The sequence below is a fragment of the Pteronotus mesoamericanus genome, unplaced genomic scaffold (genome assembly GCF_021234165.1).
Source record: "Pteronotus mesoamericanus isolate MK-2021 breed Mesoamerican mustached bat unplaced genomic scaffold, CSHL_Meso_final scaffold_167, whole genome shotgun sequence".
Taxonomy (NCBI): Eukaryota; Metazoa; Chordata; class Mammalia; order Chiroptera; family Mormoopidae; genus Pteronotus; species Pteronotus mesoamericanus.
In genome coordinates, this window is record NW_026555308.1 from 12,547,591 (window position 1) to 12,566,059 (window position 18,469).

The 18,469-nt window shown below is 45.2% G+C and overlaps 1 protein-coding gene across 3 annotated transcripts in view; it reads right to left on the reverse strand.

Annotated features, from left to right (window-relative positions):
- Positions 1-18,469, reverse strand: part of MYH11 (myosin heavy chain 11) — a 120,599-nt gene that overhangs the window by 80,261 nt on the left and 21,869 nt on the right. For all 3 annotated transcript variants that reach the window (XM_054589624.1, XM_054589625.1, XM_054589623.1), the window contains exon 3: positions 14,000-14,156. In XM_054589624.1, the coding sequence (XP_054445599.1) occupies positions 14,000-14,156 (157 nt within the window). The remainder of the gene's footprint in view (positions 1-13,999; positions 14,157-18,469) is intronic.

Below are 18,469 nucleotides of genomic sequence, written 5' to 3' on the forward strand. Positions count from 1 at the left end.
CTAGCACAAGTTCTCGCTTGAAGACCTGCTTTCAATTCTCTGGAATGTCATCTTGAAATGTCATCTTAGAGTTCCTTCCTCTATGATACTTTATCTGATTCCATATCTCCCTAGGGCTAAGTTGGGGGGACTTTCTCCTGCATGCTCCCCCTGGGCTGCTAGGGACAGTGGTACAAGTTGTACACTGTGTAACTCCAGGGGGGACCATTCACATTGGTCACTGTGGATGTGCATGTTTATTACAACAATCTTCCAGCAGATGGGGAAAAAGTGCCTTGAGGAAGGGGTGCCTTACTCTAATTCAATAAAGGTGCCACTTGGCCTAGTGGTGGCCTTGGCTCCCATAGTCCGCCCACTGTGGGACTTAGCCTCATTGTGAGCATTGTTTTACCTCAGTAATTTTTAGGTGGCAAGGGTACTGATTATTTGGAATGGTAATCAATAATTTATCCATGATAGGACAGAGTTTTTCTTTCTCATCTTAGGAAAAAATCATGCAACTTAACATTATTTGTAATAGCCAAAAAGTAGAAACAATAAAATGTCCATCAACTGGTACACGCATAAACGAATGTGGTTTATCCGTACAATGGAATACTACTCAGGCAGAAAAAGGAATGGAGCACTGATCCACACTATTACATAGATGAACTTTGAAGACATTATGCTCAGTGAAAGACGGCAGTCACAAAGAGCCATATATTGTACCTTTCATTCTCCATTTATATCATTGCCCAGAACAGGCAAAGCTGTGCGTGACTGTTTGGAATTAGGGGTGGGAATGGAAAGTGACTACAAGTGGGCACAAGATTTCTTTTTGAGATGATATAAAGATAAAATTAGATTTTGGGGATGGCTGCAATACCCTGTAAATTCACAAATAACCATGAACTATATACTTAAAATTGATTTTATTATATACAAACTATACCATAATAAAGCTTGTTTTAAAAAATACTAAGTTAATTTTATACCATCTCTGAATCAAGAAATCTGATTCCTAAAAAATTTACACAGAACTATTCATTTTCCAACAGTTATGAAATTGCTTTTAATGCTTCTCCTACTAGTCCATAAACTCCTGAAGGCCTAGGGCTATGCCTGATCCCAGGTGCCAAAAACAAGACTTGAGGCTTAGTAAGCAGGTACTCAGTAAATGCTTGTAGATTTGAATCAATCAGTTTCTCTCATAGGTACCTGAGACAGCAGCCATGGTAAACCCTTATTCCTGTATTCACAGAGTCACTCAGCAAACAAGTTACGGGGCCCTGTCATGTGCCAGGAAACACAAAGTTCACTGAGACCTACTTAGCCTCTGCATTTGAGAGGTTCTGACAGCTGTGTGGGAGACATGCTCGAAGTGCTACAGAAGGTAGAGTTCATTTTGATGCTCCTTGAGAGACAGGAAGTCTTCACAGCTGAAGTGACAAATGAGCTGCCTCCAGAAGGATGTGCAGGAACCCCCAGGAGACGCTGAGGAGGCTCAGTGCCCCAAGCACAGGGTCTGGGATGCAGCAGGTCAGAGGAGGAAAGAAACTGACAGAGCTGTGCGGGGGCCGGAGCCGGGACAGCCTCCACATAGCCTCTGTCTGGTTGAGTTTCTGGGCCCAGAGCCCTGGCTTTGTGTCACACCCATCCCTAAATGTGCCTTCCTCCCCGTCTTCTCCCGGACTGGGGGGTCTGTCCTCGGATGTGCACGTCTGCTTGAGAGCTTTCTGAGGAGATGAAGGGCTCCGGCGGGCCCTCCCCCACAGCAGCCCTGAAGACTCCCAGGAGACGCCAGCTCCCCACAGACCAGCTATTTCGGCCCAGTCCCAAACACCAGCTCATGGTTTATGGCTGGGGAGCCAGAGGCCTGCAGGCTGACCATAAAAGGAGAAAACTGAACAGACCCAGGCTCACTGCTTCTCTTCCTTCCTGTGCCAGGCTGCTGTCGGACCCAGTCAAAGGGAGGGGACCAATACCATGTCCCTGTCGGTCACTGCTACCCCCAAGCCAGTGAGAAATGAAGAACACAGTGTCCTCTGAGTGCAGAAAGGGACTCCTTATCTAATGCCGCACCCAAGGACAGATGCAGACAGTTCCAGAACCCAGGCGAATGTCAGTGCCGGGCCTCAGCCGTGGACCCTCGACAGATGACGGCCAGCACCTGCTGCACTTGCCCTGACCGGCACCGTGTTCCCCATGCACTGTCCAAATCAACCCTCACCACTGGGGAAGGCACAGTTATAATTTTCACAGGACAAATGAAGAAACTGAGACAGAGCTGGGATTCAAACCCAGCTCAAGAGCCCATGCCTTAACCACTGCTCTGTAGGTCAGGGCCCTTCTCTTTTTCTAGCCTTCCTCTCCCCAGAAGAGTTGAGTAGGAAGAGGTTCTGGGTGAGCAGGGATGCTCTGAGGGCTTGTGCTGGGCCCTGGCACCCTTTAACGGCAGGACCTGCCAGCCGGGATGGCGCACAGCACAGGAGGACCAGTATTCTCCTGGTGGCCTCTTGGGCTTCAGCTCCCACCTCTCACACTCTCCCTTCTCTCTGACACAGCCCACAACCTCATGGGTCCCATATCAGCTCCCTTATTAAGCCAGCATGTCACCTCCCAAGGAGGATTCCCCTGTCCTCACAGCCTCAGACAGGCCCCGGGATCCACCTCCCAGCTCGCTGGGCCTTCCCTTCATAGCACATGCATTTGTGTGATGAATTGATTAATATCTGCTCCTTCCCAACACTGTGCTCCCAACTAGACCCTCCCCAGTGGGTCCTCAATGAACAGAGTTAAATAAAAAGGGACTGGGGAGCCAGACTCCCCCTGAGTCAGGGAGGACACAGAGGGAAGCCGGGACACATGGATTCCATGAGAAACGCATTGTCCCCAAGTGTCAGCCAGAGCTTCCCAAATCCACCCCCTAAGCACGTCTGCCTCTTCAAGTCAATATGTACTGTTTATTTTAAAAAAATCAATTCTCCTTAGTTCCCTTCCATCCATCTGTGTGAGACACCATGGGCAGCCCATAAAAGGCTCATCAGAATCAGATGAACCCTTACCCTTTCTCATTTCCTGCCAAGAACATGAGCTTCTCGTGATAACTTAGAGGACCAACCAACTTCTCCTCATGCCCCAAACAAGACTGAGCCAGGCAGACGGAACCAACACCACCCCTCACCTCCACCGGGCCAGACACAGAGCTGACAGCTCCGGCAAAATCTCTAAGAGTCAGAGAAAGCGTGCAACTGGTCTCCTGCCTGGGGCTGAATTGTGGAAACAGTCTCTGGAGCCAAATGACTTGGAATTACTTCCTGGCTCCACCTTTTGGACAAGACACTTTGCCCCTGAGAGCATCAATTTCCTTGCAAGGAAACTAGAGCTAAACACCAATACTTTCCAAGGTCATGGAAATAATGAAATGAGACTGCTACAGCAAAAGCTTAAAATTACCCAGAGCATATACAAGAGCTCAGTAATTGTCATCATCATCACCATTGCTATCATTACCGCCATCTAAAATAGTGGGCCAGTGAAGTGGTTATAGAAGACAGCGCCTCTGCCCCAGTCGGACAGAATGTTAGGCCAAGTTTAACCCTTTCTAATTATAAGGGCAAAGCCAGTCCCTTAGCCCTTTGGGGGCCTCAGTTTCCTCATCTTTTAAATGGAGGTGACAGCACATCGCCTGGGAGAGAAGATAAAACATTTCAAGGGTGGCCAAAGGTGATACCTCCATGTTTGACACTCAGCTCTGGGGCCAAGTCACTTGGCGCTCTGACCATCAGTGTCTTCTATCTGCCAAATGAGGAGGCTGTCCTGCAGGGTGCCAGCCAGGGCAGAGGGATGGGGGACTTACAGAACAGCCAGCCCAGTGTGGCATCGGGGTCCTTCTTCTCTCTGCCCAGTGTACAGAGCAGCCTCTGGGGAGCTGAGTGAGCAGGAGCCAGTGAGCCAAGAGACCGTGGACAGAGGGATCCAGCTGAGTGTGGGAACTTGCAAAGCGTAGTTTGGATCCTCCCACCTCCCAGGCTTCTCTTCAGCTTGAAGAGGGTTCAGCCAAAAGCCTGAGCTGATAAAGGTCTGGGGCTGTTGTTTCTTTTTAAAACCCCCTTCAGAGTGGCCATTTGGTGCTAATTAGGTGAGGACAAAACACTCCTGTCTCTATCTTGCACAGGGTGACAAATCCTGAGGGCTCCACTCAACACATCAGAATGGAATCTAATCTGCCTTTCACATCCCTCTCCCCTCCCCAGGGACACATGGATGGTTCTTATCAGGAAGGCTTTAGTGGTGCTTTACCCAGATTCGTCATGCTAATTTATCGAAGTTAAGTAACTCCATCTTCTTGAGCACTGATCCTTCAACACCCTGAGATGCAGGAAGACAGACCTGTGGGAGCAAACAGCCTTTCACGGGACGGTAGGCGGCGCTGTGTGCCAGCTCGGCACCACCCACAAACTGGGCAAATCTTAGGCTTGGGAGTAAGATAAATCAAGCTCAAATCTGGCTCTCACACTTCTGTGACCTTCAGCAAGTTCTTCTTCACTTCTCTGAGCCTCAGTTTCCCCAGTTATAAAATAGGCCTAATAACTGCACCTACCTCCAGCATTAGATTACCTGACATCATGTAAACAGGCCCACATGCACACACAAAAAGGGAGGGAAAATAAACAATATTTGCTCTTTTCTAAAAACCATTAATGTAAATGTAATGGGAAAAAAATTAGAACTTTGTTGGCCTTCCTGACTTTATAATTTAGTATTGTTTTTATTCTGGATTACATAGGCAGGCACCATAATAATTTCAGGGCATCATTTTAAAGATCCTACTCTGATCCTGTCCTCCTTACAGATTCATATTAGGATAATTGAGAATATTTCTTTTAAACCCTGAGCATATAGAAAGCACCCAATAAAACCAACTATCATCATAATGCATTCTTTCGGAAAAAAAGGTATAAGAGAATCTCCATTGAAGAAAAGCAGGGTTAACATATGCATTGAGTGCTCTTCCCTACCCAAATCTTACTAAAATGACAGTATATAAATTTTTTTTCATAAACAAATGAACCCCTCCAAATGAACTGGAGAGGAGGGAACAGCAATGCAAACTCGGAAGCCAGAAAGCAGGACAAGTAATGACTTCGCCAAGAATGAAGACGTCTAGGCTGACAATGGGGGCAGCTGAAAATCAACCCACTGTCACCGCAGTTGCTCTGGCCCAAACCTCAGCAATGAGCAGCACCCGGGGCCTGAGGAAGAGGGGGTGAAGGAGGACATAAAAACCTAAGGATTGGTTGAAAGTCTGTTGGAGAAGCCAGTAGACACTCCAGGTATCTTCTACACTCCCCGAAGCCAAGTGACTGCCCTGCCACAGTCCACAGAAGGAGGCAGATTTTAGTCTCTACCCTGGGAAGGGGGGCACCAGAGACCATACTGAAAGAAGGAGCATAGCGTGCAGGTTCCATCACAGGGTTTAAAACCCTTATCCTCTTCTCAAATGGACCCGCAAAATAATGGTAGGCAGATAGATCTTTCTTTATACGGCAGACAGAAGATTGCACAAGTCTTCTCTGGAGAATATGATCAGCCCCAGAAAAAAGACGGAAAGATACATCAGAAGTGCCCATGTGGAATGGCCCAGCTCCACCTCACTATGGCCAAGCTGTCAGCAGCAAGCCCCTCCTGCCAGCACAGAGCTTCCATCGCCTTTGTGGGGCCCGCGCACTACAGCATTCCAGATGGATGGACAGCCAAGACGCACCAGACACCTGAAGAAGCACTAATATGACAGGCAGACTTTAAAACGGGTAAGAAAATATGCATCTTGGAGGAAAGAGAAACTATGCATGGTGCATGGAGAAGTATCCTCCATGAAAAGGGACATCAGCTTACATGGAAAAAGAATGCTATTAGTAAGAAATACTCAGAAAACAAAACAGAATTCTTAGAAATTAAAAAAATATATATATGTGTGATAGCAAGAATTACAAACTCAGTGAAAGGGTTGTAAGATAAAGTTTAAGTAATTGCCCAGAAAATAGAATAAAGATATCAGGAGATGAAAAAGACAAGAGAAAAAGGTGAAAATGATAGGAACAATCTGTAAGTTCCATTGTGGAAATAAGACATCTAGGAAAATAGATAAGACATCTGGAAAATAGAACAGAGGACACAGAGAGCAGTAAGTCATCAATGAAGTAACTCCCAAAAATGCCCAGAATTTAAAAATATGAGTTTACAGATTAAGAGGGTCTCCTAAGTCTCCAGTGCAATGGAGATCCAAAAGAGACCATGACAAATCCCATCATCATAAGCAATAGGAGAAAGAAGAGTTTAAAAGCTTCCAAAAAAGGAGACAAGAAAAAAAGTTTGTCACACACAAAGGAGTAAGAATCAGATTGGCTTTTATCTTTTTGAACATGAAACTGAAGATAGAAATCAAAGAAGCAATGCCTTTAAAATTTTGAAAGAAAACTATTTTCATGCTTAAAATGTTAAACCCAGATAAACTACCCCTTAAATATTAGAGAAACACCAAGTCTTTCAGATAAGATCTCAGTTTGCCTCACATTACATCCTTTCTTGAGAAGCTACTGGAGAAGGTGCTCTATTTAAACAAGAAGAGTAAATCAAGCACAAGGAAAGCATGGGAACTAGGAAACAAGGACTCCACCATGAGAGCCCCGAAAGGAATTCCAAGGACGATGAGGAAGATCCCAGATGTCAGCTACATTCATAGAGGGTACCCAGAGCAGGTCAGAAGGCCCCAGGAGCAATCACCTTTAAGGAAAGAATGTCAGTAGGATCCCTCACACATATCTGGACATCCTAAAAGGAGCATAACACACTTAGAAGGAGAATTGGGGGTAGAATTAGTGATTAAGTATGTAGAAAACCAAATTGGGAAAAAAAGCAATGAACTCCAGGGAAAGGAACAAATTGTACAGGAAAAGTAGTCCTGAGAAAGGGCAGAGCTCAGCCGTGAACAGCATCATCACAGTCATAATATAGACTCTATCGAAGTTAATATAAAACAATATTGGGAGTCTATGAGAGGGGGCGTGTGTGTGTGTGTGTGTGTGTGTGTGTGTGTGTGTGTGTGTGTGTGTGTGTGTGTGTGTGTGTGTTAGGACAAAGCAAGGAGGTGAGTGAGCTAAATCCCAGTCTTCCATGATGAGATGTCAACAAGGAATGCCTAAAATTGAGAAAAAAATTAAGATATCAGCAAAAACAGTTGATATCTTAGAGAAGGGTAGAATTAGAGAAGCAGCAAAAGAGGGCTATTTTCTTAACAAGCCTTGAGGAATTATTTGACTATAAACTATTTTCATGTATACCTTTAATAAAAATAAAAACTAAAAATGGAACAAGGAATCTCTTTAGGCTCTGATGCAAAAGACCAGCAACGTGTAGAACAGTGCACATGGGATGCTGCCTTTGGAGGGGGGAGCAGACATGTATGTGCACACATGTGCAGAAACAACCTCGAAAACACCTAATAAACTAGAAACCACGGGAGTCCTGGGAAGGTGAACTAGGGGTCTGGGGCACAAGGGTTGAAGGGAAATTTTTCACCTTTTGAATTTGAATGCATCATCTCTCCAAAAATAAACCAAAAAAGCATAGGAAAATTTAAAAAGTGAACATGACATAATTTACACATACACATACATATATGACACATTTTAAATGTCTATGTCTCTCACCTCCTTCACCCCTAAGGGGTCTGGCTTCCTTTTGGGAGGGGGTTGTCAGTGAGCTACGTCTTAGAAAGCCCCCCACCCCATGTCCCCAACTCCCCCGAGGCAGCAAAGGGTTGAACCTGGAGCCCTGAGCTCCCCACTGCGGTCTACAGGTCAGCATTTTTAGACTGGCTTCTGTGACCTTCACCACACCCATTCTTACCTGTGCACCATCCCAGCTCCCTCCTCCCATCTCGGTAAACCATCCTTCAAGGCTTATAAAGCCCCACCCCTCTCGGACAACCCTCCCCACCCGTCCTGACTCTGATCCATTCTTTTCTTTAAAAACTCTAATTGTTCTGCATTCATTCATTAACAAATATTAATGAGCAGCTACTATATGCCAGGTGCCAGTAAATGTGCTGGAGAGACAGTGATGAACAGACAAGGATGATGTTTGTGGGTCTTATGGAGTTTATGGGGCCTCAGGAACTTAAAGTCCATGTGATACATTTTTATAGTCCATGAATGTGTCACCCACCTCTCCCTAACCTCACCTCTTCACACCCTTTCTTATTCCACAAAGGAGTGGAGGAGGAAGCCACAGCTCCTAGCTTTACCTCTCCAACAAGACAGGAAGCTCAGTGTGGATCTCAGCCAAGTGACTTTCTATCCTGGGACAGCAACATTCCTCAAAGGAGTCACAAAGTGGGCCTACATGTCCCTCGGCTAAAACCAAATTCCCACTTTATAGAAAACAATGGAGGGCCAGAGGGAAGGGAGGGTGGGGGATGGGTACAGGCAGGCAAAGGGGGTGGGGATTGGGGACATTTGTATTAGTATCGACAATAAAAATTAAAAAGAAAAAGAAAAAAATTTTTCCCAAGCTTACATTTTTCTCCATGATGTTTTGGATTTTTTTTTTTTCCATTAACATCTCTCATCACAAGTTTGCCAGAAAGCATCAGGGAACACCAAAATGGATGCATACATAGCAGCTGTTAATTACCATTTAAACTAAATAAAGAGCTTATCTTTTTTATAAATCTGTGTGCTCCTGGTTGTCATTTTCTCTTGGGGTTCAAGACATGTCAAAATTTCTAAGTAATTTCATGTTTCACTATATAATTATGTGCTAAAACATAGACCTGAAAAGGAATGAAATGTATAAAAACAGAGGGCCTTGTCATCACTGATCCACAGTTGGGTCATTGTCTATGAAACAAAAGTTATCCCAGGACAAAAATATATGTCAACGAGCCAACCACGCAGGAATCAGACCTCACTGAGGGACCACTGCCCGCACTCACACAACGGCTTCACCCTGCTGATGGCTGAGAGGCAGCAGCTGCCATGATACCAACATAAAATAAAGCGACAACTCCACAACATTGCCCATTTTCCTGAAGGCGAAGAGTGTCCCAAAGTCAGCGAGCTTGGAAAGGCCACAAGAAAAGTACGAGAGAGGCAATGACACCGTGACACCATGGGGGCTCTGGGAGGCGGCAGACGTGAAAAAGGCCTTGGGAAGCTGGTGATCTCCAAGTCAGTCCGAAAAATTACCCTCTTACAGAAATCAAGCATGGCACGAAGAATGCTGCATTATGCTCTCACATGATTTTGCCCAAGAAAAAGATAAGGCAAAAAACAACAACAGCAACAAAAAAAATCAACCCTAATTAATTTTATACTCAATCTAAGAATCAGCACCCAGTTGCAATTACAACCACATTCCCATTGCATATAAGATAAAATAAATCTATGTTCAATATTTGCAATGTCATTTTTCAAGCCCCGTCAAAACCTTTTTCCCCCCTTAGTATTGACAGTAAAGTTTTGGTCGCTGTTTTAAATGATTTTGGGGGGGGGGAACCAATTATTTTCAGATAGTCAAAACCTCCTTCATTTCATGCCATTCAGCTCAGCACATAAAAGGTTACATACCAAAAGGTCAATCAATGGTGGTGATCTCTGAGGGACAGGATTATGGGTGCTGGTATGTTCCCTTTTGCTTAAATATATATTTTTTAATTTTTCTAGAATGAATATGTGATATTAAAGTTTTTTAAAAAGTTATATATATTTTAAAGAACACTGCAGCGGTACTTACCAGTCACTCCCCACCCCCTTCCCCATCGCTAACAGAATTTTATTTCACTCTGGTTTTCAGGTAAAATGTGCTTAGTGAGAGATCCCTCAGCTCAAGGAAAGTGTCAGGAATAGTCCAAATCAGCCATGAATATCCTAGTCTCCTTTGTCAATGATTAGTTTAGAGGTCAACATGTGACTAAGTTTCAGCTAATTAATGTAAGAGGAGGCCTGCTGAGGAGTTTCTGGAAAAGGTTTTCCTCCCTGATAAATAAGAGACACAGGAAAAAAAAATCTAACCCTCCACTTCCTTTGTGTTTTTGGATATTATCACATGAGGCTATCTGGAGCTATGGCTGCCACCTTGTAATCGTGAGGAGGAAGCCAAGAAAATTCCAAAGAAGTTTGTTTTTGAGCTGCTGAATTAACAAACTCTGAAATCATCAATCTTTAGATTTCTTGTTATGTGAGATAATAAATTCCTATCATTTAAACTACTTTAATCAACTGCTATGTTTCCTGAAACTAAAAGCACCCCAAATGATCCACTGTAACTTTGTGATATTCAGCTTCCCAAGGAGGTATATTAACCACCATTTTATACTTTTCCATAAAAGGGAGACCACAAAGGATTTTTTTAAACAAAGGTACATACCTAACACTTTACAACCTGAAACTGTGTCTCCTCAACCCCCCTTGCAAAGTTCCATTGGCTGGTCTTTGGAGGTAATGGCAACCTTATACCTGGAGTGGTCCAACTCAGGTCTTGTTTGTGGGGTGTGGCTAACCCTGTCAGTAACTTGGGGCACTTTTACCTAATCCTCTCTGCCTGGATCCCTGCCCTTAAGAGTTGCCAGGACTGGGTCCAAGGGGTTGCAAAGTCAAATGCAGGGGCTGGGCAGTTAACACAAACGAGCTCACTAGGCCAGCTGAGGACTGGGAACTGCAGAACTCACACCCCCTCCAAAGGGGAGGCTGACTTGTGGGAACACAGGCCGTGTTGCCAGATACTCCGATATTTTCAAAACCTTGAAGTCGGGATTTTTAAGTACAATCTCACAATTTTTAGAAGCTGGTAACTAATTCAAATATCCTTGAAATTCTATGTGGACCAAGCCAAACTTGTTTGAGGACTGGATCCGCCTGTCAGTGTCCAGTTTACCACCTCTGGACTATTCAGGCCGAACAATCACAAAAGAGTTGTGCACAGCTTTAAAACTGCCGTAGACCTTGTCTGTTGCCCCTTCCCAAGCACAAGAACAGGAGGACTCCTATATCTCAACCTAGAACCATTTATAGAAATGAAAATCCTCTCATCCCTACTCTGGAGACTGATGATACTGTAATGGGTGCCGCTCTTTTTTTTACTTTTTGTTCTTTTTAAAAAAAAATTTAAATTTTATTTAGTCTTTATGGTATTTTTTCCCATTACCATTTAGTCCCCTCCCCTCAGCAATCAACACATTGTGGTCCATGTCCATGAGTCATTTTTCCTTTTCGCTCAGTGCCCCCATCCCTAACCTCCCCCACCCCACTAGCTGTCCTCCACTCTCCATCTATGGATTGTGTCTGTTTTGCCTGTTAGTTCAGTTTGTTCATTAGATTCCACATATGGGTGAAATTATAGGGTATTTTTCTTTCTCTGACTGATTTCACTTAGCATAATGTTCTCCAGGTCCAGCCATACTGTCGCAAAGGGTAAAATTTTCTTCTTTTTTATGGTTGAGTGGTATTCCATTGTGTAAATGTCCCATAGTTGTTTTATCCACTCATCTATTGATGGACAATTGGGCTGGGTGCTGCTCTTTTTATTGTGCAACCAAAACACTTAATGAGGAAAGTAAGGGCTCAGTTCTGAGGGACATGCTGAAAAGAGACCAAGGGAGTTGAACAAGAAAAGCTCACCATTTAGAGATGCCTCAGTTTCTTTTTCTTACCTTATTGCATTGGCTAGGACTTCTAGTACACTACTGAATAGGGGTAGTGAAAATAGACATCTTTACCTTGTTACCCAAGGTAAAGGGAAAAGCATTAACTTTCATTACTAAGTGTGATGTTAGATATAGGTTTTTTGCAGATGCTTTTTATCAAGTTGATGAAATTCCTTCCTATTCCACCCTGGCTAGTGTTGCTCAGTGGATTGAGTGCCAGCCTATGAACCAAAGCGTTGCTGGTTCAATTCTTGGTCAGGGCACATGCTTGGGTTGCGGGAGAGGTCTCCAGTAGGGGATGTGCAAGAGGCAATCACTCATTGATGTTTCCCTCTCTTTCTCCCTCCCTTCCCCTCTCTCTAAAAATAAATAAAACCTAAAAAAAAAAAAATCCTTCCTATTCCCAGTTTTCTGACAGTTTTGATGATGAGGGATATTGAATTTTGTCAAATGCTTTCTCCGCATCAATTGATATTATCATGTGTGTGTTTTTCTTTACCCTGTTATATTGGTTGATTTTTTAGTATTGAACCAGACCTGCATTCCTGGTATAAGCTCCACTTGGTCATGACCTGGGTTTCCAGACACATTCAGAGTCTCAGCTGCCTCTGTTGTAAACTGCAGGCGGTAACACCAACCCTCCCTCACAGAATTGTGCTGAAGATTGACTAAGTGAATGTGTGTGTTTGTGTTCAATGGGATGTGTGCCTGGACCCAAAGTCCTATTCCAATAGAGGCTGTGAAGAAGTCCTAGAATAGCAAACTTCTACTTTTCAAGCTTTTGCCACATCAAGCACTGCATGAAGCACAAACGGTGAGGTAATTTTAGGTGCCACTCAGGTTAATACGTTTTATTTTAATAGTTATATATTATTTTTCAATGTGCATTAGGATTTTCAATATATATATATATATGTGACTGGTTATGTCCAACATCTGGTTTTGTGCATGATGATGATGATAACAGCTTACGCTTAGTGAGTTTTTACCAAGTACCAGGCATTGTTCTAAGCACTTTATACACAATAGTTCTTTTAGTCTTCCCATCAGCCCTAGCGGGTAGGTCAAGTTATTATAATCTTCTTTTAAATAGGGAAACAGGGGCCAGGGGCACAGAGCAGGAAAGTAGCTTGCTCATGGTCACACAGCTAGTGTGTGGCAGAGCTAAAATTTGAACACAGGCAGACCTGTTCTAAAATTCATGCTCTTAACTAATATAGTATGCTGCTTTTTTTTTTAATCCTCACAGATATTAATTGATTTTGAGAGAGTGAGGAAGGGAGGGAGAGGGGGAGAAAGAAACATCCATCAGTTGCCTCCCGTAAGTGCCCCAACTGGGGATCAAACCAGCAACCTTTTGGGTTCCAACAACTGAACCAGCTGGCCAGGGTCACTGCTGCTTTTTGCTTAGTCTGAAATAGGTTCTGCAGGGAGGGAGCTTCTAAGAAAAATATTTCGTTAATTATATAAGGATATAATTTATATGAAGTTTAAGAACAGGCAAAACTGATGGCAGCAGAAGTCAGAATAGCAGTCACTCTGTGGGTGCTGAGGAGGCATTACAGGGAAGCGGTCCGAGGAAACTTCCTGGAAGTATTTTACATCTTGGTCTGGGTAGTGACTATATAAAGCTCTACACATGTAAAGTTTAGGCTGGATACTTTAATTTGTGTACACATTCTGCATATATAAGTTTTACCTCAGTGAAATTTAATAATAATAATACATGACATGGAGAGAATGTGCAAAGGTTTTTAGTTTGGAAAAGCATGCATTTACTATTGTCTTCACAACATGCTGCAAGTCTGATACCATCACCCCTTTTTAACAGATGAGGAAACTGAGGCTGGGGAGGAGAAGACATTTGCCCACAATCCCACAGGCAGTGAGTGACAGCTGTTTGCAAATTTAGAGCTGGTCGGCTCAGCCCCAGGGCCGGTACCTCCCTCTTCCTTCCAAGGTGAGAGCACTATACCACTTCCAGAGAACTGGCCTGGCCAGGGCCTCGGGCAGCCAGAGCTGGAGCTGGAGCCAGAGAGGGCGCATGCCCGTATTTGCCCAAGCTCTCTGCTCTCACCCTCCCAGCTGCAAACACAGATGTTCAGCTTGCTTTTTTCCCTTTTTCAGTCACAGCCCTCTTGTCGCCCAGTGCTGCCTGCCAAACTCCACATTCTTGGCGAGAACAGTAGGCGGGCAGGACAGGAGGGGCTGGGCAGAGCAGCAGTCTCTGGGGGTGGCCCTAAGCCCCTCGGTGGGCTGCCCAGGAGGAGAAACCTTGACCAGGCCTCTCCCGCACTCCCAAGGCCAACTCACCTTGCAGCATGCTCCGGTAGGCTGTGTCAGCAATGGCATAGATGTGGGGTGGCATCTCATGCCTCTTCTTGCCCTTGTACATTTCAACGATCTTCTCTGAGTAGATGGGCAGTTGCTTGTAGGGATTGACCACCACACAGAAGAGGCCAGAGTACGTCTGCCAAACAGAGAACCCAAGCTTACTTCCAGAACCTGCCAGGGAGGAGAGCTTGTACATGAAGCCTGTGGGACCTGGGCATGACAACACCCATCACAGCCTGCATTTACTGAGCGCCACTGTGTTCATTTCCGTGCTCCATCCTCACAGTAGCACTATCGGACAGATGCACTCACATTCATTTTAGAAATGGGGAAACTGAGGCTCGGAGTCCTAGTGGAGACTCCGTGGCATCACTGATATGCCGAGTGTGGGGAAAGAGAAGCAAGGGGCGGGACTGGATTTCTAGGCCGCCTAGAGTGTGCTAAATACCACTGAATTCTATCTTTCAACTGGTTAAAATGGTGAATTTTATGTTATGTGGATTTTACCACAATTAAAAACAATAGTTGTCCTGCCCTACCAAGTTCACTGGAGCAACTGAAAATAACCAAAACAGGGAAAGGGGTGGGAAGGCACTCCGCATACCTCTTCGCTGTGTGTGTGTGAGGGACCATCATCGCTCTTACTGTTTCCTATTGTACATCAGACTTTTCCATGGGTTGAAGTCACAGCTCAGGAGACAGGCTCCAACCTGGCCCACGGGAACCACCTTCCCCAAATGATAGTGTTAGTGCTGCCCAAGGCTCTGATGGTCACGAAGCATGTCTTCCCTCAAGAAGTGGCTTAGGGTAGAGGAGCAGATATTCCACTTTTGGGTTACACTCAGACCAAACACCAGAAAGGATAAGCAACTTGACCAAAGCTGCCAAGAAGACTTTGTCAAGCCAAGCCCCACACAGCCTGCTCCCAGGTGGACACTGTCCACTTGACTGTCTGACCTATGCCCATCCTACAGAAACAAACCATTCATTCATTCATTCATCCATCATTCATTCATTCATTCATTCATTCATTCATTCAATGTGTATGTCCTAGATACTGTGCAAGGTTCTGGGATTACAGTAGAAGACAAAAAAATGCAATGCCCTGCCTTCAAAGAGCTTTCAGTCACAGCTACAACTGATTGGACAGTGGGAGGTTTCCTCCAGGGAGCAATCTGCTAAGAGACAACCCTGTGTGATAGGCCAGGGAGCAGGAGGTGGATGGGATTCTTCTAATGATCCAGGATAAGTGGTAAAGGAGGGAGTAACTTCACAGGTTCTCACCATTCCCCTAAAAAGGGCAAGAATGAGATCAACGTAAGGCCTGTCTAAACATCCACCATCTGTTTACTGAGCACCTACTGTATACGAGGTCTATACTAGATGCTGGAGATAAATAAATCGGCAATCTCTCCTGCCCTCAAAGAACCCACAGATCAGAAGGATTGGTGAGGACATTTAAAAATAACATCATAAGAGCAACAATGGAGCCCAAAAGACTAGGGGAGCAAAGAAGAGAGGGCCCTAACTCACATTGGGGGTGCTCAGGAAAACATCTGGGGGGAGGGGCTCCTGCACTGTCTTAATAGACAAGAAGGTGTTCGGCTCAGGGGGCAGCAAAGGCACAGAGGCATCAGGCCAAAGATGGAGAGGTAAAAAATGGGGCAGGCGTATGGGTGGTGTTGCTGTTTGGTACAAGCAGTTTGGTGTTGCTGGTGCCTAAAGGGGGAGAAAAGTGATGGTGAGAGGTAAGTGAGGGGGGTGCAGGACCCACGCCCAACCAGCTGAGTCTGCCTGGAGACCCTCCCACCTGCCCACCAACACCAGCCACAAGTGCCCTAAGGGCAGGGAGCTGCCTCTTCTTCCTCTTCAGTTCCTGCACAGGCCTTGGCATGGAGTAGGTGCTCACTAAATGCTTGCTAAGTGAATGCTGAGAGGTAAGTAAATTACAAATCTTTCCTGGAGCAGGGGCAGCGCTGCTCATGTCTCTGTGACCTGGGGCCTTGCACTGGGCCAGCACACAGTAGGTGCTCAGTACTTGTTTCTTGAGCGAGTGGTAAAGTTGTTTCAGGGCGGGAGCTGTGTTCCGTAGTCATCTGTGTCCTGGCCCCCAGCATGTGGCCTCCCACAGAGCAAGTGCCAAGAAAGGACCCATCATTTGAACGAAGGTCAACCGAGCTCTAAGTTGCCTCCTCCAGGTCTCAGTTCCACCTGTGCCCTACCCAGGGCCACACCCACTCCCAACTGCCATGCCCTGTTTTTAGAATGCAGGTGTCATTTACAGCCCAAACCACACCACCTCAAGTCTTTGACCTGGAGACAGTAAGGGTACAGAATTGAGTACTGGGGACTTGGTTTTAACCCTTACTCTGTTCCTTCTGGATGTGTGACCCTGGCCAAGTCTCTTAACCTCTCTGAGCTTTAGTTATCCTCATCTGCAAAATGGGGGGTGGTGGAAGGTAACATTCCCTTCATAAGTTCGCTGTTTTCTATGAAGATATAACTCGTGAAGCATTTAACATGGTGCCTGGTATATAGCAGGGAGTTATTAACGCTAGTTGACTACATATACAATTCTCCCTTTCATGATGATGTAAACCCTGCCCCCTTGGAACCTTCACACACACTGTTCCCTCTCCCTAGAATGCTTTCCCTCCACCCCCATCTTCCCAGAGCCACTGCCATCTCCTTTTTCAAGACAGAGCCTAACTGTCATCTCCTGGACTGTGCACTGCACACCATCCCACTCCAGCACCCGGCACAGGGCCAGGCACATGGCAGACATTCAGTAAATATCTGCTGTACAAAATGAATAAAAGAGAAAAGGAAGGAACGCATGGCCTCCCCAACTCTTTCACCAGCTTCTGAAGAAGGACTGTTACTTTCCTCCGATTTGCTGGGACACCTCCTGGAGCTATGCACACAGCAAGCGCTTAATCCAGGCGTCCAAGCACATCCGAATCTGTTCGGTTCAGCAAACCTTTCCAAAGTACAAGGATCCGAGAGGAAGGATGGTTGGGCCTTGGAATCTGGAGGTTCCATCTCTCTTGTTCAACTGCGGTTGACCTTGTCTGACCCAGTGACCCAGCCCACCTGCAGCTGGCCGTGTGTCTGCCACAGTCCCCACAAGCCCCTCTCCAGCTGGTCAAGTCCAGAGGTTTCAACATCCCTGCCTCCCTTGTCCCAGTTTGCATCTCAGGGCTCAGTGCCACCAGCAGGTCCCAGCTGCAGGCCCAGGGCTTCCCTCTTGTGACCGTATTAGGAAAGGACTCCGGTTTTTCCGTGACACTTTATATGGTCAGCCTTGCAGCCCTGAGCAGGGGCTGCTCCCACAGCTCCGGCAGAAATGAAGAGCAGCGGTGGAAGGTGCAAACAACTCAGGCCTGAAGTCACACAGGCCTGGGTGGGGCCTCAGCATTGCCCGCATCACCTGTGCGACTTGAGCCAACAACTCTCCTCCATCTATAACATGGTAGGTGGCTGTACCTTCCCGACCAGTTGCAGTGCAATTTCATGGCTGTCTGAATCTCTGTCTATGGATAGACACCATCCAGCAAGAACATGTTTTTGCTGCAGCCTTAATTTTAACAGCAAAAAGGACTAGAAACCACCTAAATGGTCATCAGTTATAGTATGCTGCCATTGAAAAGAGCATATATACATGTATATATATGTTTATATAAACCAATATACATATATTTGCCTGTTCAAAAAATATAGCTTGAAGGCTACATTTGAAATTGGTGACTATGGTTTTTCTAAGGAGGGGAACTGAAAGGTGAAGAATGGGCATAAAAGAAAAAGTTCTAAATACCTTTACATGCTTTTTAAAAAATTTTATTGATTACACTATTACAGTTGTCCCAATTTTTCTCCCTTTACCCCCTCCACCCAGCACCCCCACTCCCTCAGGCAGTCCCCCCACCATTGTTCATGTCCATGGGTCATGCATATACGTCCTTTGCCTACTCTACTTCCTATACTGTACTTTACATTCCCATGGCTATGCCATAGCTACCTACTTGTACCTCTTAATCCCCTCACCTCTTCCCCCATTCCTCCAAACTCCCCTTCCATCTGGCAACCATCAAAATGCTCTCCGTATCCATGATTCTGTCTCTGTTCCTCTTGTTTGCTTAGTTTGTTTTTTAGATTCAATTGTTCATAGATATGTATTGATTGCCATTTGATTGTTCATAGTTTTGATCTTTTTCTCAAGTAAGTCCCTTTAAACATTTAATGTGATAATGGTTTGGTGATGATGAACTCCTTTAGTTTTTTCTCGTCTGGGAAGCTCTTTATCTGCCCTTCGATTCTAAATGACAGCTTTGCTGGGTAGAGCAATCTTGGCTGTAGGTCCCTGCTTTTCATGACTTTGAATATTTCTTGCCAATCCCTTCTAGCCTGCAAAGTTTCTTTTGAGAAATCAGCTGACAGTCTTATGAGAAC